General features: G+C 39.8%; 1 protein-coding gene across 2 annotated transcripts in view; it reads left to right on the forward strand.

Moving 5' to 3' along the window:
- Positions 1–25062, forward strand: part of Ugp2 (UDP-glucose pyrophosphorylase 2) — a 52681-nt gene that overhangs the window by 20086 nt on the left and 7533 nt on the right. For both annotated transcript variants that reach the window (XM_034509233.2, XM_034509232.2), the window contains exons 4-7: positions 20360–20545; positions 21686–21819; positions 23235–23532; positions 24462–24659. In XM_034509233.2, the coding sequence (XP_034365124.1) occupies positions 20360–20545; positions 21686–21819; positions 23235–23532; positions 24462–24659 (816 nt within the window). The remainder of the gene's footprint in view (positions 1–20359; positions 20546–21685; positions 21820–23234; positions 23533–24461; positions 24660–25062) is intronic.

Below are 25062 nucleotides of genomic sequence, written 5' to 3' on the forward strand. Positions count from 1 at the left end.
CTGGCTTTAAAGCATCAGTTGGTAGGTTAATGCTGAGGGTGAGCCAGCTCTACAAGCAACCCTTCACAGTTTCTAACTAAACTGAGAACTAAAGGTCAATCCGAAGTTTGCTAACTGACAGGATTAGCTGGTGGTGTACAGTTTGTCCTGTAGTCTCAGCTACTGTGCACAGTGAGCCAGAGTGTCACTTGATGCTGAGTTATAACATACTGGGCAACAAACTGAGAACTCATCTTTGCCTCCTCTCTTTGTGCCAAAAAGTAGAAAATATTTACGTTTATTTCATTTTACAGGTACTACCTTTATCAAAAAGATTCTAATAAATATGTTTTTTAAAAAGACCCTCAACTAACTAAATCAGTAGCAGATTTAGTTCTAAAGATGTGATTTTCTCATTTTTTTAAACAGAGCATTTTTTAAAAAGATTTATTTATTTTTATTTATTTATATGAGTACACTAGTCTTCATACACACCAGAAGAGGGCATACGATCCCATTACAGATGGTTGTGAGCCTTCGTGTTGTTGCTGGGAATTGAACTCAGGACCTCTGGAAGAGCAGTCAGTGCTCTTAACCACTGAGCCATCTCACCAGCCCAATTTTCTCATTTCTTCTTTTTTTTTTTTTTTTTTTTTTTGCTTTTTGAGACAGGGTTTCTCTGTGTAAGCCTGGCTGTCCTGGAACTCACTCTGTAAACCAGGTTGGCCTTGAACTCAGAAATCTGCCTGCCTCTGCCTCCCAAGTGCTGGGATTAAAGGCATGCGCCACCACTACCTGGCAATTTTCTCATTTCTTAACTCTTTACATCCAAGATGAATTTAACCTTTTGAAGAAAGGAAGGAAAGCACATGTATCTGTAATTTTCATTGTATTTTAAGGTTCAAGGATCTGTGTTGCTAGTGGAGAAGTCTTTGTGTACTTTGAAAGGTTGTGATACAGAGTGGTAGTTGTTAAAGGGTTGGAGGATGGAGAAAGAAGTAAGTCAGACCCATCCTGGGATGTTTGCAGCTCAGTAGCACCCACACAAATCCTCCTTTCAGAAGGCCGTCCATGTAGTGAGTCAGAATTTTCATGAAGATGAATAGTTAATATGAGTAAAGAACACTTAGAAAAGAAAATAAGAGATGCATTTTGTGTGGTCTTTTGTCTTTGTGTGTATAAGTGTATAAGTTTCCACTTAAAAATATTCCTTAAAAAAAGCCCGGGTCTTAATATGCACTTGTATCCCATACACTATGATGTCAAGGATTTTGGATTGCAGAAGCAAAAATTGTATGTACTTTGTGTAATTTTGTTACTAACTTTTGGAAATAGTTCATTCATTAACATTCTTTTCACCTGTATTTGACCTCTTCTACCCTTCTTCGGTTTTAGAGGTGATAAGAGACAATTTTCTTTCAAAATAATTTCTGCATAATAAACATACTTTTTAATTTTTAAAGCAGGTAATATTTATTGTTTTGGCCAAATAGAAATTAATTATGGGGAATCTACCAGTTAGAATTGACATTGTCATTGTCAATCTAACTTCAAAGTTGTATGCCTAAAAAACAAAACAAAACAAAACCCCCCAAGTACTGTCACCCAAAGGCTCCTCTTTGGTAGTTTTTTATAGTTTGTGTGTGAGTGTTTGTATGTTGTTATGTATATATGTGAGTGCATATGAGCACATGCCCTGACCTTTGTTAGAGGACAGCTCTCTCCTGCCACCTTGTGGGATCAGGAGGTCAAACCCAGGTTGTTGGGCCTGTGTGCAAGCACCTCTACCTGCTGAGCCATCTTGCAGGCTTGCATCTGTTTTTGTACATAGTTTTGAATATTGCTGTGGTTTGTAAATAAAGTTTCATTGAAAAATAGAGACATGTACTATTTGTCTATAGATTCTGTTTTTTTTGCTATATTTGCACAGTTGAACAGTTAAAGTTGAGGCAGTATCAATTCCTATAACACTTAAAATATTCAGTTGCTGAGAAACATCTAATAAAGGCTGATTGATTGTAGCAAGTTCAGACTGCTGAGCTGTACAAGGGAGTTTACAGTTTTTTATTTGTGGAGAATGTGGCATTTGTATATAGAAGATGTTCGTTGTCGTTTTGAAGAGCCATCTGTAAAAGCATTAAAAGTAATCTCCATAGTATTTTTTGATATAATTTTAGACAATACCCATAAGGTGTTTTCAAAAGAAAAAAGTTTTAAAGGGGGAATCCTCTGAATAATGATTATCTATAGATCCTGAGTAACATACTAATGCAACCTGCCAATTACTATCGGTGTGGAACAGTTAATCAACCTGAATTTTGTTTATTAGCACATTGATTTCTGAAGGTTCTTTACCAGTAAGTTGTTTAAGACATGGCCTTCCCACCATTATCAAGTCTTTAATTTCTTGCAAATAAGTTACAGTTTGTGATGGAGAATTATGAGGTACACACATCTTGTTTTTGTGATGTGGGGGTGGGGTTTCGAGACAGGGTTTCTCTGTATAGCCCTGACTGTCCTGGAACTCACTCTGTAGACCAGGCTGGCCTCGAACTCAGAAATCCACCTGCCTCTGCCTCCCAAGTGCTGGGATTAAAGGCATGTGCCACCACTGCATACGTACATACATTTTTATAGTTTCTTGTTGATATATAATGCCAGTAGGTAATAAGGAAAAAGGAAAGATAAGTAACTGATAAGGACATAAGCTATTATCTTGTGTGCTATCAGTTTATTACCAGCATTATTTAATAAGCTAATAACTTGCCTGTTGACTTATCAGCTGACCTGTGCAGATCTTGTCTGCTGGACCTGGGATCTGAGGACCTGAAAAAATGGGATGGACTACAGTCCAATGCTGTAGACAACTGTGTACTTTTATACTCAAATTTAACAAAACAACAATCCAAGAAAGGTTTGAGTTTAGAAAAACATGTAAATAAAGGCCAATAAGCATATACTAAATATTAACAGAGCAGCCCTTTCCCAGAACTTTCTCAGGACAGAATTTAAACACAATTTTTTGGCACATACTGTAGGATGGCATGGAAGCAAGGCAGAAAGCCAAATCCAGATTCAGGGTACACTGACCAGGTTGGGTTCTATAGCTATATTCTGACATCTAACAAGAGTAGACATAAGTTGAATACAAATGTTTGTCACAGGAGGCTCAGAATCACATCCAAGAACGATCCAGGGAACAAAAAGTACCCTAGGTAAGAGGCCCTCTGCCTTTTTTCTTGGAGCCTCTCTCACAGTTCCCCAAGGCATTTTTATTCTTCATCAGTTTTGACCTTGTTCTGACTGACATCTGTCCTGCTTCATGTGTTAAATTTCTTATAGGAATTAAACGAGGGTCTCCAGAAAGCACCTTAAATAAAAAGCCAAGTCCTCAGTAGTGATGGGCAGATAAAGCACACTCAATTGACATGGTCCCAAATTACAATTTTGCTCTTTTAGCTTATCATGAAAGTTAAGCATTCACATAAGTATTGATAAGATGGACAGCAGAAGAGAATGTCATCCACATACCTAATGACTAGTGCCTCAGGAAATCTAATCAGCTTCATTCAGACTTAAGTGCTTTATGCCTTAGTTGTTCCTGTTGGGCTTGTGGGTTTTTTTTTGTTTGTTTGTTTGTTTTTGTTTTTTGTTTTTTTCCTAAAAGGGGCCATTGATGAAGCTATACTGAATTATCCTGCTGTGGGGGAAAATGAAGAAACAAACAAAAAACTCTTCTCAAAGTACATGTCACTTCCATGAAGATGGACTCGAGATAAGCTACATGTGTTATCTTAAGGCCCAGGGGAGGCTGTGATATGGTCTTCGTCATATATATAGTGTAGAAATCATTTGGGCTCCTTTGGGTCCTGTTTATGAGAGCTTGGTATGTCCTGGCCCTACAGATAGCATAAATCACCAAGTTACTAACCTCCTCCATTCCCAGCCTTCTTAGTGGAAAAACAGGTTATATGTCTTTCTCCCTTTGGAAAGATAATCCAGGTGTTTAGCAGCGTTAACATTCCTGGTTTCCTTAGTGCATATTTGTGAGGGCAAGGACCTTTGTGCTCCCAACAGATTTTTCAGGAGTGAGTGTGTGTGTGTGTGTGTGTGTGTGTGTGTGTGTGTGTGTGTGTTAGGGGGGAAGGGGAGAGTGAGAGAGAGGTAGGCTGAGACTGAAGAGAGGAGAGGCACCAAGCACTTGACACCATGGTGTGCATGTGCAGGTTGTCAGAGGACAACCTCCAGCATCAGCTTTGATCTTCACTTTTCATCTACCTTGTTAAGATAGGGTCTCTAGTTTTTTCACTACCTATCCTAGACTAGTGACTCTGGGCCAGCTAGTTCTGCTTCTCATTTCTAAAAGCCTAGCCACCCAATTGTATCTCTCATGTAAGTAGTTTATGTCATACAATTGAAAAAGAAAAATAGCTCAGTGGTTCTTCTACCTCTACATCTCTTATCCACTATGAAGGAATTTTTCACTTATAATGGGAAGGTTTTTAAATGAACCAAAGTGACCCACCCATACCTACCCCTTATTCTGCCCTGAAATTCTTTGGAGAATCTTCTACTAATTCTTTTGGGGGGGTTGGGATTCTTTAGTTTTTGAGCAACTGAATATCTACATGTCCCATTTTATAGCCAAGATAACAACAGAATGTTTACACTAGGCACAGTAGCTTGAGAAATCTTTGTAAGAATTCCAAGCCCCCATAACATTTAGAATTATGTACATGTGATTGTTTTTCATAGTAGACTGTCAGTGTTGTCATTTTCTCAAAGGAGATTATGGCCTGTGAAGATTAAGAAGTGCCATCTTACCGATCTGATTGTATACACCTTTCATCCCAGTATTTGAGAGGTGGAGACAAGTAAATCTGTGCAAGTTCAAGACTTGCCAGTCCTACTAAGTAAGTTCCAGATCAGTCAGGGTTACATAGTGAGACCTTGTCTTAAAACAAAACACAAAAACAAAAACAATGAACTGAACGGTTGTACAGAACTAGATCTACACAGAACAAATATAGATCACTTATCAGCATTTTAGCTTTGTGTTTGTGGAGAACTTGAGTCCAGAAATGGCTAACTGCAAACTAATGTAGCATGGGATCCATGTGGTGCTGTAGACGAGCTACCTGATCTAATTGGCATGGGGATAAGACAGACTTTCTGGTCTCTTGGGGTAACCCTGAGGCAAGACTTCTCTGAGAGTAAATGGCTTATCAAAAAAGGAATAAACCTGTGATAGTGAGAGTCCAAAAATACTCCTTAAAGTTACTCTCATGATGTTCTTTGGTGGTTGGACATACGGCGAATGTGGCCGTTTCTCAGTCTAGAGTCAGAAAAAGAGCCAGAGAGTTTCTTTGGTGTTGCATTGTCACTCCTGTTCTCTGTCTGAGAAATCTTCTCTGGGTGGTGTGCATCATGATGTCACAAATTGTAATTTTCATTTAAGAAAGATAGAAGTGATAGAACATGAAACAGTTTTGAATATGTGTGCTACATACTTCACATAGTTGGGTTAGTTTGGCAACTTGGTCAAGCATTGTAAGGTTAGCCAGCATTTTAGCTGTTTAGAGGGTTTTAAATGTCACATTTATTAAGGTACAACTTCTACATACTCCACTTCTTTCAATGAACAGAGTGGGAGCAGCAAGGTGATCTTAGTAAAAAGCTAGCAGAGTCTGACTCAAGAAAGTTATTTGGTTCTTCCATGTATTCTGTTATTTTTCCCAACTTCTGTAATCACCTGACTTTGTCCTTTCTAATCCATACTCGAGTAGAATGTTCTGTGTAAACTACCACCCTATCTGATAAGGATGTGGGTCAGATACTTCACATGATGGACTTATTTTATGACTTTAGCTCTGTCTGACATCTATAAAAACTCCACGAGTGTACCTTTTGGTCATGTTTAAATGGTTTTTGTTTACCATCTATGCATGTTACTTTTACATTTTGTAGTTAAATAATATTCAGTAGTCTTTTAATCTCCTAGAATTTCTATTCAAATTTTGAGAGTTCAGTAAAGTATAGGAATAGGTTTTCCTTCATGTTTACTTTTCTACATTCTAGGACCTTGCTTGCCATCTGTAAAGTGTTGCTTTTTATACAATTTTGGTTTTGTCATCCTAGTTTTCTGCCAGTTCCTTTATCATCATCTCTTCTGTAGTTTATGAGGTTTAAAGTACACAGAGATATTATATTTTTACATCTCTTCAATAGTTTGAAATTGCTTGCATTTTTAATAAGGTGGCAGTAGATCAGAGAGTTTGACAGGTAAAATATCAGCAGGAGGAAACAAAGTACTCTAAGTTGATTAACATGTAAAAACTGAATTAAGCAGTTTACAGGGGCTTATTTATTTATTTATTTATTTTATGTATGTGAGTACACTGTGGCTGTCTTCAGACACAGCAGAAGAGGGCATTGGATCCCATTACCGATGGTTGTAAGGCACCATGTGGTTGCAGGGAATTGACCTCAGGACCTCTGGAAGAGCAATCGGTGTTCTTAACCACTGAGCCATCTCTCCAGCCCCCTACAGTGCATTTTTAAATAAACAATTTTACAGTAGTTTGACTTAGAAAATTTTAAGATCCACCTTGGTTTTAACTGGGAAGATAATAGAGCTATTTAAGCTAAGTTTTATTGTCTATGTCCGTTTTAAAGCTTCTTTCTGAGTCACAGTGAACAAGAGGATTGAGAGAATTTCAAGGTTCAGAGCGAGTTTTATAGAACAAGAAACATGGATATGTCAGAGGGCGCCTGTAACCAGACTAAATATTGGAAACAAGTGGATGCAGGCCATTGAATGGAGATTATTTACAGACAGGCTCAGTTAAGACCATTGTCTTCATGGTTCATAGTCCTAAAGCCCCTGGAAGACTGCAGTGTATTCTCTTATTTCAGGAGAGCACGAAATACCATTTCAAAGGTGTTTGTTTTATCTTTTATTTTCTCCTAAGCCAAAGGTTATTTTTTGTCGTATTTGCAGTGGTAAGGATCAAACCACAGTCTTAATGCAAGTTAGCCAAGTCGTCTTTTCTCAGATAATTCATCTATGTCTCTACTCAGTGTTTTTCATTTAAGAAGTTTGATAGGTCATTTAATAGTAAAAACCAACCTAGAGAAATTCAGCAGCAGCAAGGAAACAGCCTACCACAGCTACCAGCAGCCTGAGGAGCCTCTTTCCCCCTGAGGAGTCTTTTTCCCCTTTAGGGACCTCCACTAAGGTAAAGCCAGATCCTTGACTGTGCTGCAGAAAAGAGTTTCAGGAAGAACCAGAATGAAACAAAGTTAATTATTTTATTAATTATTTGACAGGCTCATATGGTTAAAGGCTCGTCCACAATAATACCAAGATATAGGTATGGGTTTCTGGAGAAGGAGTGCACTTAACTATCTTTATCATGGTAATAAGTGTAACCTGTGGCTTCTAAATTACCTACCTTCCTCCATTTTCTTTCTTTCACTGATTGCTCAGCGGTTTCACACATGTGTAAAATGCATTCTGGTTATTTCCACTCCCACATTCATGATGTTTGGTTTTAGTTTGTGACCAATTTAGTTTAACCAGAACCATCTGTGTGACTATTAGATTGGGACTGTCCGTTGGAATGTGGTGCGGTCACCATTTAGGTATACAATTGAAGGCATGACTGTGTTTCCGAGTAGTAAACAGTTTAGCAGAGAAGATTAGACCTGCCCCTCATCCCCTCATTCATCCATGTTTAGCTGTTAATGAGTTCACTTTTGTATAAACTGGATGCAATCATTTCCAGTTATTTGAAGTGTGTTTAAATTGGCTGGATGTGGCCCAGTAGGTGGCATTTGGAAGCCCTTCTCTCTGACTTCCAGCGCTTACATTCTTTATGCCATATCCTCTGCATTGTTCCCGAACCTCGGAAGAAATGGTGTAATGTCTTTTTAGGACCAAGCACACACCATCACTTATACTCAGGATCCTGTATAGCCATACATTTGTAATTGTTGTAGAACTTACTTAATCCCGACCCAGGGTTTCTACTCTGCCTTAAATCATTTAGTTCCTGGATAAAAAACACACACAACCTTTATATTTACAGTAAGACTTAAACAATACAAGAGCTGGTCAGCTGCCTACTCTCTATGCTGTTAGAATCTACTTTCCCATCAATAACACTGAGTTATTACTACTTACTATGTTTCAGCTGGGCTGCTCTTAACTCCACTTGGCCAGCCCTCAGAGTCATCTTCTCTTGACTCCTAACTCATGGTGGCTTCTCCTTCCTCCTCCTGTACCTTCTTCCTTTCCTCATCCTTCTCCTCCAACCCCAAACCCAAGGAACCTAAACCCCACCTATGTCTCTTCTGCCCAGCTATTGGCCATTGGCATCTTTATTTACCAATCAGAAATACTTAGGGGCAAGGTCTATGTACAGACTCTCTCATCTCTGGAACAACCAGGTCCTGGGGCCCGCACTTACTGTTACAATAGATAACAAAAAAAAACAAACTTCAACATGTTAGCCACCACAGTCCATTGGAAAGAGAGGTTTCTCTGACTAAGTGGTAATTGCTTCCATACACTTAGAAAATGGTTCCATGTTAATGACAGTTTAGCACTCCAGGCCTCTGGGGTTTTGAGTAGTTGTATAATACCAGGTAAGAATCCCCTGCTGTAGATGGGCCTCAGGTATAATCAGAGAGCAGTTGTTACCCTGTAACAGTCATGCTGCTCTTGCACAAATAAACATATTTTGGCCTGGCAGGTTAATATCATAGTTCATAGAGGTAACAGGTAAGACTGTTGATGTGTTTTCTCCCTCAGCAGCCTTTGCCCAGCACATTCAGCACAGTAAAGCTGGCTGGCATGGAGGAAGCTCAGTTCCAGTTCATGCCACCAAGACCTATGGTGTTGTCAGTAATAAGGCTTTACCATCTAGTTCTGGAGGGCAACCATTTCTGAAGAAATGGCAAGAATTTTTATTGTTTAGGAGTTTTCTATGGTCTCTCTGGCCAATTAATCATAAGGGAGGTGGCCCATTGTCTTAGTCAGTGTTCTATTGCTGTGAACAGACACCGTGGCCAAGGCAACTCTCATAAGCAAACATTGAATGAGGCTGGCTTACAGTTTCAGAGGTTCGGTCCATTGTTGTCATGGTGGGAGCGTGGCTGCGTGTAGGCAGACATGGTGCTAAAGGAGGAACTTAGAATTCTTTGGACTTTTGAAACCTCAAAGCCCAACCCCAATGGCACACTTCCTCCAGTAAGGCCACATCTACTCCAGTAAGGTCACACCTAATATTTCCCAATTAGTGTCTTTCTCAAGTAACTAAGGCATTGAGTATATGAGCCTCTGGGGTCATTCTTATCCACACCACCACACCCACACCTTTCATTAAGTTACATTTATTAACAAATGTAATTTCCAACATGGTTTAAAAATTAATCAAAGCTTAAAATTTAAGTACAAACAATGAATTGGTATATATACTTTGCTTAAAGGATTTCCTTTTGTGAATGAAATTAAGGTGGTTTTGTAAAGTTTATTGTTTAGTTGTAAGAAGGAGAGGAGTGCAAAAGTCAAGGTTAAAAACAATTTGACCCTACGTAAGAGCAGCTCATTTATTGATTTTTAGTATCCTTGTTTAAAATATGTTTAGGACAGTAGACATTAGCGCTGCGTGTTTTGACTATCAGTTGACATTCCTTTGTTGATTCCATCAGCAGGAAAAACAAAATAGATCCTAGGGCAGGCAGCTTCTCATGACCTTGGAATTGTTTATTTTCATCCGGCCTCACTAACTATATACTGATTATTGTGTTTTTTACAAAAGAGAACTGAAGTTCAGAACAATTTGCCTAGGGAAAGAATCCAGATGTACACTTGTTAGGTTGTCAAGACTCCATAGACCTGATTCTTTGGTATCCTCTAATATTAACGGGCCTCTGTATTCCTGAGCACACTGTGGGATATACTCTGAGCTTATCAACATGTAGCCACAGAAGCTCCACACTGATGGGACAAGCATCGCTCGTGGCTTTTTACCTGCACTTCCTTGTGATCAAGCAACTTCTCCTCTCTGCTCTCCCCATACATGGTGGTGTAGAGGTGGTAACGGATTGATAGCCACCTAGATGTCCTTGGCTTGTAACCAGAAGTTAGTCCCCGATTAGCCTGAGCCTGTACTGTTAGCCATTATCTGTGTCACAGAACACCACCAATTGCTTTAAGTGTTTGAAGGAGGCTTGAAGATTCTTGAATCTTGTGTTTATTTCTCCATCTGTCAGTGAGGAGAACCATAGACTATGTTCTTCTTTTGAAACTAAAACCATTCTTTTAAGGGCTTCAGAAATGTATTTAACAAATATTTATTCAATAGGAACTATACAGTAGACATTTATCCAGGTGTTGGTACACTCACAGAACTACATTCATGTGAGCCAGGATGAAGCAGGCAGGCAGGCTGTAGTGGTTTGAATGAGGTGTTCTCCATATTCTCAGGCATTTGAATGTTTGATCCCCAGTTGGTGATGCTGTTTAGAGAGGCTTAGGAAGTGTGGCCTTGCTGGAGGAAGTTCACTGGGGTGGGCTTTGAGGCTTTTTCTCCTGCCACCCGCCATTCTTTCTTGTCAGCCCATTACCATGCTTCTCCCCAGCATGATCCCTCTGGAACTGTAAACCAAGGAAACTCTTGTATAAGTTGCTGAGGTCATGGTGTTTTTTTTCTCAGCAACCAGTAAGTACACAGGCTAACTGACTAATATCCTGTCATTGCTGTCTTGACCCAGACATACCTTTAGCAGTCAACATCAGTTTAAGTTTTTTTTTTCTATTCTTTTGGTTTATCTATATAACATATAACATCATTTACTCATTGCTTTTACACACACTCTCTCTATATATATTCTCATATATATATTATTATACATTATATATATTTATATATTATATATATTTATATATTATACATTATATATATGAAATAGCCACTATTTTATTTTACTTATTGGGAATGCAGACATAACATTAGCAACTTATACAATGAGTGTTCAATTTTGTAAAGTTTTTCAGACTTTTCCTGTAATAGCATCCATGGAAAATGGGCAAAGTAAACGCAAGTGACTGTCACATTTTGTGATGAAGGGATATTTCTGCTTTAAGTTCTCCTTAGCTTGTACAGAGCTAAGGCAGTCAACAAACGGGCAAATAGCAAAGCAGTTTTGAACGCCTGGTTTTGTGGAAAGATGTTTGCACAAAGAGGCATATTGGCATAATGTAGATGGAGGCTGGTTCAGAAGGCACTTCAGCAGCTGCTTGGAGAGATGTAGGAATGCTTTTTGAAAGCTTGCAGTGAGTCTTTATTATGCAAAGGCCTCTCACCAAAGTGAGTGATGTGCTCACTAAACTTGATTGTTCATTTTCAAATCTGTTTATGCATCTTTGTTGTAATAAAATAATGAGACTAATGTTATATAAACCGGTGAAGTAAGCTTAAAAGTTATTTATATAAAGCTAAGATGAATGTTTTGGAAAGATGGGTAAAGGTAAATTGCAAATAAAACTTGCTGGTGCAGGTAGGGAGGGAGCATGTAGCCACAGTAGATCCTGTGTTTAGTGTGTGTGAGCCCTGGGTTAGTCTTCAGAACCAGCCAGTCAGACAATAGTTCAGTGTTAGTGAGACATCTGTGAAAGGCAGAAAATTTTGTAAATTCAGTGTTTCTTTTTCATGCAGACCATTTTTGGGTGTTTTAGTTCTTGGTCCATAGTGTATCTTAGGATAATACCTTAATAAGCAAATGTGTTTGTTTGTAAAAAGCTAAATGTGTCTAAAATGTTACTATTTATACCTAAACTTAGTTTTTTTCAATTAGCTATCTAACTGCCTAGGTAGAATGTTTTAAATGTAGTTAAGAAAACCGCTGAGGGCTAGAGAAGATGGCTCAGTGGTTAAGAGCACTGACTGCTCTTTCAGAGGTCCCAGCAGCCACATGGTGGCTCACAACATCTGTAATGGGGTCTAATGCCCTCTTCTGGTGTGTCTGAAGAGAGCAATGGTGAGTACATAAAATAAATAAATCTTTAAAAAAAGAAGAAGAAGAAGAAAGAAAGAAAACAGCTGATACATTGGGGAAATACTAAGCAGGTTGATATTAGGTGACTTTAGAGCTGAGACTTAGTATGTGAGTGTTTTGGGCAGAGTCAGAGATGGGCATTTTAAGTTTTAAAGAACAAAGTATGCAAAAACCCAGAGATATGAGAGGACAGAAAACATAAGATATTGGTTTTTTTACAGTACTTCTGGAGCATTAAAAATGTAAATGATGTAGGTGCAGTAACTGGGGGTTGTGTCTGCTGATTCAGACATAATCTCTCAAGACAGATCATTTTGACAAAACTAAGAAAATAACAGAAAACACCAAAGACAGGAGGTCCTGAGCCTTATAGCAGTCTAGATAGACAAATAGGTAGTGACTATATTCTATTATTTTTTGATTTTTGGTTTGTGAGACAGGATTTCTCTATCTGTGCCTTGCCTGGAATTTGAGATCCTTCTGCTCCAGCATCCCCAATGCTGACAGTAGAGGAGTGTGTTACCATATCTCGCTTTTGTGTGGTGTGAGTGTTGTGTATGTATGTTTGTATGCTGCTGTATGTGTGTACATAGGCCAGAGGTTGATGTCAGTTGCCTTCCTCATTTATTTTCTATTCCACCCTCCCCCCACCTCCCCCCCCCCCCATGATGCTTGGCTCAGGGAGTGGCACTATTTGGAGGTGTGGCCTTGTTGTAGTAGGTGTGTCACTATGGGTTTGGGATCTGCACAAGTACTTGGTGATTGGTTCATTCAGCTGGAAACCACTGATCTGAGAGTAGAAGATGAAGAAAGAATATAGTAGGGGTAAATGCAGAGGCCTATAAACAAGAGATGGTAATGTGGTGTGGTATAACACACAGTATGGGTACAAGAGCCTTACAAATCACGTCTCTTAGAATCAGGTTTGGGTTTTTTGTAATGTTGCAACCAAAAACAATGAATCTGGAGAGTTAGTCTGCCAGTGTGATGGTAGTCAGGCACCTGGGTTTCTCTGTCACGTTGCATTGCCATCTAGAGTACATGTCCTTATTGTCCCAGATGGACATGAGTGAACTGTAGTTACATTGCTAAGCCAGATGACAGGCAGGCTGGGAGGAAGATGGACAGTGCTCCCTGGTCTTTCATAAAACACCTGCCAATTCATTTCACATTTATTGTTTTGACCTGAACTTTGGCATAAGTAGCTGCAAGGTAGGCTGGGAAATATAGTTCTACTCTGGATGACAGAGTGCCCAGTAAAAAGTTTGAATTATAAAGGGAGAGGAAAGAATGATATTGAACTTGACAGCTAGTGGTCTTTCATGCCATAACAGTGCTGTATTTGGTTGATGCTGTAATGGAGAAATACACTGTATCAGTTAGGTTCCTATTGCTGCAATGAAATGTCATGACCAAAAGCAACTTGGGAGGAAAGGATTTATTTCACGTATACTTCTGTATCACAGTTATCAGATTTCATCCTTGAAAGAAGTTGGGGAAGGAACGTAAAGCAGGAACCTGACTGGAGCTGACCGAGGCCATGGAACAAGCTGCTTACTGAGTTGTTCTGCTTAGCTTGTTCAGCCTGCCAGGCAATTAGCCTAGGGATGGTACCACCTACAGTGGAGTAGGCCCTTCCCCATCAACCATCAAGAAAATGTCCTTCAGGCCTGCCTACAGCCAGATCTTATTGAGGCAAGAGGCTTTTGTTGGTGGTCTTTTGTTGTTGTTTATGTATTTGTTTTGTTTGAGACAGGGTTTCCCTGTGTAGCTTTGGCTGTCCTATTCCCTTTATAGACCAGGCTAACCTTGAACTCAGAAATCTACCTGCCTCTGCCTCTTGAGGACAGAGATTAAAGATGTGTCCCACCAATGCCTAGCTTCATTTTCTTAATTAAGGCTTACTTCTCTTAGATGACTCTTGATTATGTCCAGTTGACATAAAAAAAGGAGGAGGAAGAAGAGGAGTGGGGAAGGAAGAGGAGTGGGGAAGGAAGAGGAGTGGGGAAGGAGGAAGAAGAGGAGAAGAGAGAGAGAGAGAGAGAGAGAGAGAGAGAGAGAGAGAGAGAAAGGGAAAAAGTGAAAAAAGTGACTGAGGGGTAGAAATTGGACAGTAGGGAGGTACAGCGGCCAGTACAGGTCAGAGATGCTGAGGCTGAAGGAGCTCCCCGAGCAGCTGGCTGTGCTGTTTGGTAAGGACAGGAATGGTAAAGCTATGAAGCCAGCTTTGTAGGAGAAAGAGTGTAGGGAGCTCACTTAGAGTGAGCTTTGTAAGAAGGAAGCAGAAGAAAGCAAAAGATAGTGTTTTGGAAATCAAAGGAAAGTATGATTTCAGGATTTAGGGAATAATCAGGTGTGTCAAGCATACCAGACAGTATGTATTTTGGGTTATTGATAAGATGTAACAGCTAAGATGTCATTGATGGCATTCATGTTAAGAGCAGAAAACCTGACTTCAGAAGGGAAGTAGAGGTACTTCTGAGACAGACACAGAGGGGTGACTGAATGGTAGACAAAATGGAGTCCTACAGATGGACTGTGGGGCATGTGGTAGCAGGAAGTCAGCGGCTTTTATTTGTTCTGCCAACTAAGGACTGAGTTTATTTTGGTGGCTAAGAGCATTAATGAACTTGAAGGTTAATAAGTACAAGTAAGCAGAGTACAATATTTATCAGATTTTCCACAATGAAAAAAAAATCTCATTTATGTATGTGTTTTTTGGGTGGGTTTTTTGTTTTGTTTGTTTTGTTTGTTTGTTTGTTTGCTCTAGAAAATAACCCAGATTCTGGCTGAAATGAAAACACAATATATAAAAGTACCCAGCACAGAACTTGTTGTATAAACACTGTGCATTAGGGCTTAGTGAGTAAAGCAGTGTTTTGAACGCTTTCTGTGCATAGGAAACATACTAATTTACTTTTTGCAGAGTTCATTTTTTTTCTCAGGCAAACTTGCTTTTGTGAAAAAGGGGGATGGAAGGAAGGGAGAGAGAGAGAGACAGAGACAGGCAGGTGGTTCACATTGCTGTCCTCATCCCCTTCTGAGCCTTAGCAGGGCAAGTGGTGCTACCTTGCTGTGGGCGTTTTGGCACTCACTCTAGAAATGGCACAAGTATGCTATCCAGACTGAGTTACACACCAATGGGAACAGTATGTCCATGACTGAGTGCTGAGTTTGGCTTTTCTTCTAACTAGAAACTAAGTTGTGAACAGAGTTGGTAAGAGGTAGATCATGGCAGACAGCTTTAAAAAGATCTCCTTTTCATTTCTGCAGAAAAACTATACTGACATCCTAGAGGGCAAATGTTCTTAAAATCACTTCATGTCATAGATTGCCAGCTGCTTTCTTGAACATTTCTTTCACAAATCTAGAGGGTCCTCTTGGGGTTTGCCCCACTTGGTTTGTGGAGATGATCCTACCATCTGTTTAGCTGTAGAAGAGATGTTGTTAGAACCATGAATTCTTTTCTTGTCTGCAGAAAAAAGAGGAGCAGAGTGATTAGTAGATGGAAAATGAAGTAAGAGGAGGCCATGCCTGCTCCCAAAGTGTGGAGAAGGCCTTTTTGTAGAGATAAAGGAGAGAGCAGGCACAGAGAATCGTCCAGGCTAAACATGGCAGGCAGACTAAACCGGACAGTGAGTGGAGAGGAGCGGGAAGGGAGCAAGAAAGGGACTGCTGACCAAGAGAGGCAGGCGTCCAGGGCCAGGAGGCTGAGAGAAGAAAATGGCCTACTTATGTGGGGACCAGGCTGAGTGTGGGAAGAGGAAGCCCAGCCCCTGGGAAGGAAGGGTTTGGGATAGGGGCTGGCCGGGTGGGAAGTGCTGGGAGGAGCCACAGGCACTGTGTGAGACTCCTGGTTTTGAGACCTAACATTCCAGCCTTTTGTTGATGATAAAGAGCAAAGTAACTTCTTCTGTAACTACTTCCACAGGCTGTGTGGAACTTGCCTCAGATTTCTGAAACCTAACAGTTAGGACAGCTCAAAGCTGGTTCACACTCACTGCCAACTCCAGTGACTCACTCTGAGCCACAGTTGGGCTGAATCTGACAGCTCACTGGGGATCCTTTGTTGTCTCATAATGCAAACTGTTGTATCTCAGTGTGTTTTCTTGAGGAAGCTGAGAAGGAACATGGAAGACAGCACTATGAAGTGCTGTATCCTAAGTTCTATAGACATACCTACCTTCTACAAATGCCAAGGAGACATGACTCTTCCTTTATATGGTTACTATCAGTGATGCCTATCTGTCTTAATGAAATTGATACCGATTCTGCTGAGAAATTTAGCTTTCAAGGATCTAAAAACTAAAAATGTCTTTATGACTGGATATGTGCACTGTAACTAGCTGCTGCTAAGCAGTTTCCAGTATTGATACCACCATCCAGCCCTGGCTTGTTGAACTTAACTTAGCTCTGTTGGACTGCTTAGTGGGCTCCCCTGGGAGAGAGTGTAGACATTCATGAACAGGGCACTTTTGTTATATATAGGTTGATTTATAGGACAGAAGTCTCTACTTAGTCCCTAATAAATTAATAAGTTAAAACATTCAATAAACCTTAGATGGCTTCTTGTAATCTAGTAGTTGGTAGATTCATCTACTTTTGAGTGTGTGTGTGTGTGTGCGTGTGTGTATGTGTGTGTGCGTGTGTGTATGTGTGTGTGCGTGTGTGTATGTGTGTGTGTGTGCATGTGTGTGTGATGAGAAGTTTAGGGTGAATGTAAATCATGAAGCATAAGTCACAAGGCTCCACTGTTGGTTTCCAACAGTGTAGTAACCTCAAGTCCTCTTGGCAGTTCCCCTCTGTTCATTACTGTGTGAATTCCTTCTTCCTTGTCCTTTCTTAGTTCTCAGAATCTTTACCTTATAAACAAATTCCACAGTAGGATCTTTACTCCTTTTAAGTCAGGTCTGTGAAGACAGGTAGGTGTCACTGACCACCATATGAAGAGCTGTGGTTCCTTGGCATCTGTAGAGGGAGGGTGACTCTGTATTAACCCAGGACACAAGGCTTCACTGGAGTTGTGAGTGCCCGTGCCCAGTGTTTTATACCTTTTAAAAGTTCATTTGCCATGTATCCAATTTCCTTAAGGCTTTTTCATCTTTGGTTGATTCCCTGCCCCCTTGCCATCCCTCTGCCACTCATCCTACTTGCATAAGCCTTTGCACCCCTGGTCTCCTCCTTCAGGAGTTCTGCTGCCCTCTCCCACAGTCTTTGATTTCCCTAGCTTTCATGGAATCACTTGGAAAGAATTTGTCTTACATTTCGTTTATTTGTTTTGCTTTTTGGCTTTTGAGACAGGGTTTTAGTATGTAGCCTAGACTGTCCTTGATCTTGCAGTCCTCCTGCCTATTGAACAATGGGACTATAGCAGTACATTACTGTAACCAGTATAGTTTTTTGAAATTTAATTACTGAAAAGTATGTAGAAAACTCTTATCTCTAAATATTTTACTTCACAAACTTTATGGTGTATGGATCAGAGATGATTTATTGTAAACATCCATGATTTTGAAGGTTTTTTTCCCCCCTGGGAAAATTCTAAGTCAGTGAGATTGTTTTGTTTTTTTAATTCATCATTATAAAAGGTAAAAAAATTTCTTTAGTGTACTTTCTTGAAAAAATAGCTAAAGATTAAATGTAGATCCCAGAATTCTTTATTTGAATGTTGGTATACAAAAGTATTCCTTAGCATATAGAATTAAGAAGTGATTCAAATTCTGTTATCTTCTTGGCATTGTTTTTTAAATTGCATTTCAATGGCTATCAGCTAAAAATATAAATTATAATTTTTAAAATGTACCTAACTTATTTATACATTGAAGTTTTGTTTTGTTGTTATACTTCCAAGTTTAACATAAATACTTGAAAATGTTATACATAATAAAATGGTTGATTGTAAATTTTTTTCCTTTTGAACATTATATTTTGTCTTTGATCAGGTGTGTGTGTGTGTGTGTGTGTGTGTGTGTGTGTGTGTATTGATGCCATTGAGGCCAGAAGAGAGAGAGTACTGGGAGCTCTGGAAATTGAGTTGTGAACCACTTGGTATGGGTGCTGAGAACCAAGCATGTCCTTTGGAAGAGCAGGACATGCTTCTGACCAGTTGCTGAGCCATCTCTCCAGTTCCATTACATGGAATTTTCACTGTTCCTTACATCTAGTTATTTACATATTTTTACATCAGAATATTAAGTATTGAAAAATATACCCCAATATTTGTTGTACTGAAGTACAACTATCTTGTAGTGTGGTCCTATTGTATTTAGAAATTTAGAGAAAATGAAGTGATACCGATGTAAACTGTAGTGAGAGAGAAGTTCACACAATGCTTCTGAGGGAGAGAAGAATGTGGTCAGTAACAGGCACATGGAGGTTTCCATCTGTTCAACTGTGAACCTGTAGTCTATAGATTATGTAGTATGTATAGATACAGATAGATACATAGAATGTTTCACAATTAAAATTTTAAGGTGGAATTGGAAAACAAGCCTGTCTCACTGTGTGTGGGAAAATTGCTTTTACATATTCCATGTTTTAAAAAAACGTATTAAGAGCATTAGTTAAGTAAGACTATTTCTGAGGGTATCAGTCTTACCTAACGTGAATGTAACAACTGGATTTTCAGCTCAGTTTTTGGTGTGAGAAGTGAAAGTAACTGCAAGGAAGTTACTCACTTTTACAAAATAGATGGAAAATAATTAGCTTTCTAACGTAAGTATAATGTGTCCAAGAAAATATCCTAACATAATAACTGACTACTGGAAGCCACTGTGGCACAGAAGCATTCTCTTACCAGTTGATTTACAGCTGGCTGAGAAAGGATTCTAAACACCCTGTTACATAAGGGGACAAAAAGTTCCATCTTTGTCATCTTGTCTTATTTTTTTAATGGTGTGATACTTAAATTGGGACTTTTTCTTCTTCATTGTTATTGTTGTTGTGTTGGTGGTGGTGGTGGGGTGGGGTGTGTGTGTGTGTCTCCAGCCTTTCTTTTGTTTCATGAATGGGAATAGCTACAAAGCCTACGTAGCACTTAAGAGGAAAACTGACAGTCCCAGCACACAGAGAAGGAGGTCCCAGTGAGGGATAGGGTTATGAGTGGGAAGCTGTGGAGAGGAGCATTTTGTATTCCTAACTTAGTGTTTACCGCAAGTAAGAGAGCGTATCCATCTACAGTTGGCAGTTAAGAAGAAAGAACTAAGGTACAGACAAATGTTTTATAGACAGATCTGTGAATAAGAATTGTGTAATGAGTTTGCTGTCAAACACAGAGATGTTGGCCTACAAGGCCTAGATCACAAGAGGTGAGCCCATCAGGTGCTTCCTTTCCTAATCAATAATGACCTCACATGAGTACACATTAACAGATAACAGGACAAGTAACAGCTTGTGTTCACAGAGTGACCACTGGCTGGCTTACGTGTGTAGTCTTATACTGTGATGGAACTCAAGAGCCATTGGAGGGCTTTTTCTATTAAAGCAAAAATAACAAAAGTGTCACAAATGTACTGTGATCTTTTTAAAACTTTCATTCTTACGGTAAGATGTAAGATTTCTTACTCTGCTTTGAACAGCGGCAAAAACATGTGTCTTTCCTATAAATGTCATTGTTTCTGTACTTAAAGGACAAGTTCAAGACTAGGGCACTCTGCTCACTTACCTTGGGTGCTATAGAGGAGGTGGGGTTAGCTTCTCCAGCTCCAGCCTTCACACTCCTTCCTTCTCAGGGCATTTCTTAGAATGAGGATGTTTAATTTTCCAGTGCAAGTTTTTATTAAATGACACCCTACAGTTAAATATTTGAGGAAGGACCTGTGCCTGTGCATACCTAGACTTGTGACTGAGAGCCTGGGCCCGTTGCTTCTGAAGGGTCATCTTAAAACTAAATGGAGACCTATGACAAAAACAAGTGTATGTTGCTTTTTGCCTCCTGTGGTAGGAGAAATAATGTATAATTAATATATGTTATTCTCTAGAATTGAATTAGAGTATAATGCGCCTGAAATACGTAGACTTGATGAAGTTTGCGTACCCTATTTGATATTTTGGTTAAAATTGGAAATAGCTTCTTAAGGTAATTTAAGATTTAGATATTCATACCAGTCAGACCAGTGTTTGTGCAGTGTTTCCACTGTAGTTAAATATGCCACTGAGCTACTTCTCTGTGCAAGGGAAACTGCCCATGTACACTTGTTGGAACTTACATTTGAGAGACCAAAACTTTTTAAGGAACAATGGAAGTAACCTTGGGATTGATTTGCTTTAACTTATAAAGCTATTCAGTTGACATCTCTAATGTTACATTTTCTTTCAGATTCAACCCTATGAAAAGATAAAGGCCAGAGGCTTGCCTGATAACATATCTTCTGTGTTGAATAAATTGGTAGTAGTGAAACTCAATGGTGGTTTGGGAACCAGCATGGGCTGCAAAGGCCCTAAAAGTCTGATTGGTGTAAGAAATGAGAATACCTTTTTGGATCTAACTGTTCAGCAAATTGAAGTGAGTAGCATTTAACCTTTCACATAAGATACTAAAGTAGGTTTAGTTTTTACATTATAAAGTGCTAATCAACAAGATTGCAGTTTTGTTTCTTTATTAGTGTGTGGGGTTGGGAAACTAAGGCCATATTCTTAAGATGGAAAAGCTCGATTTTAAATAGCATGTATGGTTGCTGAAAGCTCTGGGTCTGTTCAGATTCTCCCTTGATCTGCCCTCTGTAACTACTTTCTTTCTACTGGCAGCCTTCATGACACTGGAGTTTTCTGGCTTAATCTCTTTTGTGAAGCTGTGAGGGATGTCTCATCCTCCATCTGGTTGATGTAGTGGATGCTAAGAACTATTCTTGGCTTCCTTCTCTGACAAAGTTATTAATTGTAGACCTCATGGGACAGATGGCCTGTCTTATGCATCTCTTCTTCCATTGCCTAATGTGGTGCTGGCAGCTACAATCATAATAGCAGCAGTGGCAGCTAACATGTATCCAGCATTTACTGTGTACCAGGTATTCTAAGTGCCTTCCCCAAAATGACTCATTTGTGCCTCTGGGCAATTGACAAGTACTGTTATCCCCATTGTATGGGTGAGGATGGGCTCTAAAGGTGCGGCTTCTAGCTAGTTCGGAGTACACCCAGAGCCTAAACCTAAGAGTCAGGCTTCTGAGGGTCTTCGTCCCGTCCCTTACTGTGTTGCCTTAGCTCTTCTGAAAGACTGAGAGGATTGAAACTCATCCTGAGAACAGGAAACCGTGACTTTGTAACTTTGAAGACAAGAGCCGAGGTGTAGCCAGCACTTGTCTGCCTTCAGGCCGTCGGGCACTGTTGACTACACATACAGCCGCAGCAGGGATTGCCCGAGCAAGCAGACCTGGGCCTCAGCTGAGGTAGCCATGAAATGAAGAGAGGCTGTCATTCAGAGGGCTGTGGTTTATTGAATGAGTACATGAAGAGTTGCTTAGCTACACATCCAGCTCATGCCCAGCACTACTTATGTAAAATGTATGTACATATGTGTACTTATAAATACAGAGAGCGCTAGGGGTCAGGTTTTAAACACTTTGTGATTAACCATTAAAGAGAAATTTTTCCACTTTAAGTCAGAGAGTGTGAGTCTGGATGATCTGATTGTCATTCTCCTCTTTAGCATTTGAACAAAACCTATAATACAGATGTTCCTCTCGTTTTAATGAATTCTTTTAACACGGATGAAGATACCAAAAAAATACTCCAGAAGTACAATCATTGTCGTGTGAAAATCTACACCTTCAATCAAAGCAGGTACCAGAAATAAAAATGATTAATTGTTGGGATTAATGATTAATTGTGGCTCCTTGGAGTTCTCTTCATTGGTGCAAACATGGTGCCTCATTGCAGCCAGAGGTCAAGTCCCGAAAGAATGGATGTCTTTACAGCTAAGTACAGGTTGATAAATAGGTGATGGTTATAAACTTTGGTTCTATAATTTCTAATTCCTCAGAGAACCTGCTGAAATCTTACTCTGTGTCCAATGTCTCAGGACAGTCTATAAAGCCTTTGCAGATTACGGTCTCCAGTTAGGTGGACAACGTCCTGCAAACCACAGGACGGAAATTTCTCCTATGGGAGGACGGTTCTTCACCCTGAATAGATAGATCTGTGGAAATTACGTAAGTTTTGGAGAAAAACAGCTACTCTGGGGTCGGGGGTAGAGTAAGTAGAGAGGAATTCAGATGACTTGGGGAACAGGCTTTTCACTTAGGGCTAGACAGCAGCCTACAGAAACTCTTTGGAAATGGTTGGAAATGGTATGTCTAAAGTTAGATCATTAGTTTGTTGCTTTTTAAAAATTTGTTTCCCCTCTCCCCCTCTCTTTTAACATCATATTGTTTGTTTCCTGACTCCTAGAAGGCTGTCTGTGCAAGTATGAGCTCTTTCCTGCTTTCTTTTACTGTCTGTCCGCTCTTACCCATGTGCAGACACTTGCATGCAAAAGGGATGGAAGCGTCCCAAATGCATCTGTCTAAGAGTGGGCCGGTCTCCTCAGGTAGATTCTCAGGCATGTGAAATGTCCTGTACCAGATAAGTTTAAAAACATGGACTTACCAAGTCCTCCCTCTTAGAGAGTTGTAAAAAACAATCTTAAAAATATGAAGTGTGAAGCTAGGCGGTGGTGGCACACGCCTTTAATCCCAGCACTTGGGAGGCAGAGGCAGGTGGATTTCTGAGTTTGAGGCCAGCCTGGTCTACAGAGTGAGTTCCAGGACAGCCAGGGCTACACAGAGAAACCCTGTCTCAAAAAACAAACAAACAAAAAATATGATGTGTATTCTCTTCTGCATGGCCACAGAAAACTTCTCTTGAATAACTATTTAGAATAATAGTGACAATCTCTGAAATAGAGGAATGTCTTATTTAATATTTTAAAAATACTTTTTGTTTTTAGTTATGTGTATCTGTGTATATCTGTGTGTAGGTATATGTACATTAGTGCAGGAGCCCAAGGAAGCTAGAAAAGGGTGTCAAATGCCCTGAAGCTGGGTTTACAGGAGCTTGTGAGCTGTTTGATATAGGTACTGGACATTGAACTAACAGTACATGTTCCTAACTACTGATCCATCCCTGCAGCCTTTATTTAATTTAGTGTATTGCTCTCCTTGAAGGATTTGGATATGCTACAGAACCAGTGTGATAACGTTCTTGTTTTGTTTTTAAAGGTACCCAAGGATTAATAAGGAGTCTCTACTTCCTATAGCAAAGGATGTGTCTTATTCAGGGGAGAATACTGAAGCATGGTACCCTCCAGGGCATGGAGATATCTATGCTAGTTTCTACAATTCTGGCTTGCTCGACACTTTTATAGAAGAAGGCAAAGAGTATATTTTTGTGTCTAACATAGACAACCTGGGTGCCACAGTGGACCTTTATATTCTTAATCATCTGATGAACCCACCCAACGGGAAACGCTGTGAATTTGTCATGGAAGTCACCAACAAAACACGAGCAGATGTAAAGGTAAGTGCTGAAGCTTCACGGTGGGGTGCATATCTTCCCAGTTGACAGACTGCACAGCTAAGGTCCTTTGCTATAAGTCTCTGTTTATGTATATCATATCATTTGCCTAACATTTTAAGAGAGTGTGATACTATTCTGTGGATTAAGTTTTAAGATAACAGGGTGTATCATAGACTCAGAATTAATAATAGTATAAATCTATGTCAGTAATTTAAATTGGAAACAGTTTTCATGGAACAAATCTGAAGTATGTGGAAACACACAACAAATTTGTTCACACCAGTAGTCCTCTTCTGGTTTGGCATTTAAGTATTTTATTATGTTATCCCTTTAATGGAAATCTAGTTCTATGTGTGTATGTATGATATGTATACTTTGACACCTCACTATCTTGGTAATTGTGCAAAAATAATGCAGTTGTTTTAGTACAAATGTAAGTTGAACACGGCATATTTGGTGATGATATTTGGCCTTTGATAAAATGGCACACGAGATTGCACTGTTTGCCTGTAGCTGATGTACACCAAAACAGTTCCCTACTCTGAACTATGCCACCTCCTCCCACACTGGTGTGCTCTCATGGCTGTAAGAACTTTCCTAGCCCCAGTTGCTTCCCATCCTCTCATCTGTCTCCCTTCTCCCTCTTCCTAGACCTCGTCTGGGTAGGACTAAGTTGTTTGTGATGGGCAGTGGTTTGGGAATAAGAAGAATGTTTGTAGCCGACCTTAGGAAGAGGAGGAGAACTCGATTGTACTACCGGGGCTTTAATTAGAGACAGGACCGTGAGAGTTTGTGATAAAGTAACAATCTGAATCATGAATGTGTCACTTTGTGTATTCAATTATATAGTCAATGTCCTCTACAGAAGTCTATGTAAGTCATAATCAGTATGGTATGGCTGATTGCAAAATGATTTTCTGTTTTTCTAGGGTGGGACACTCACTCAGTATGAGGGCAAATTGAGACTGGTGGAAATTGCTCAGGTGCCCAAAGCACACGTTGATGAGTTCAAGTCTGTGTCAAAATTTAAAATATTTAACACAAACAACCTATGGATTTCTCTTGGAGCAGTTAAAAGACTGCAGGAACAGAATGCCATTGACATGGAAATCATTGTGAATCCAAAGGTACGATGTCACACGACGTCACAACGTCACAGTCCAGCGGGCACACCGACCCCTGCCTACTCCTGGGGCTTTGGCTGTTCCGTCAACCACACCTTTATCTAGTCAAGCTCTCCAAGTCTTGACTCTTGTCCTCCAGAGTCTGCATTCATCTCAGTGATGGCCTGCTGATTTGACCCTAGGCTGAAAAGGACTACCTTCAGTTTAGTGACTGCTTTTATACGTAAATGCCATTAGCTGTAGGCATCCCGCATAAGGTTTTCTAACCCCTAGCTCTTTAGTGAAAAATGGACATGTTGCTAACTCAAGAAAACCTAAAAACTAAAACAACCACATACGTAAAGCAATATAAGTGCTTAGAATTCTCTGAGACCATTTCCGAAGTACTAGAATAATAGGTACATAC

This window comes from Arvicanthis niloticus, chromosome 7, assembly GCF_011762505.2.
Source record: "Arvicanthis niloticus isolate mArvNil1 chromosome 7, mArvNil1.pat.X, whole genome shotgun sequence".
In the NCBI taxonomy this organism is placed as follows: Eukaryota; Metazoa; Chordata; class Mammalia; order Rodentia; family Muridae; genus Arvicanthis; species Arvicanthis niloticus.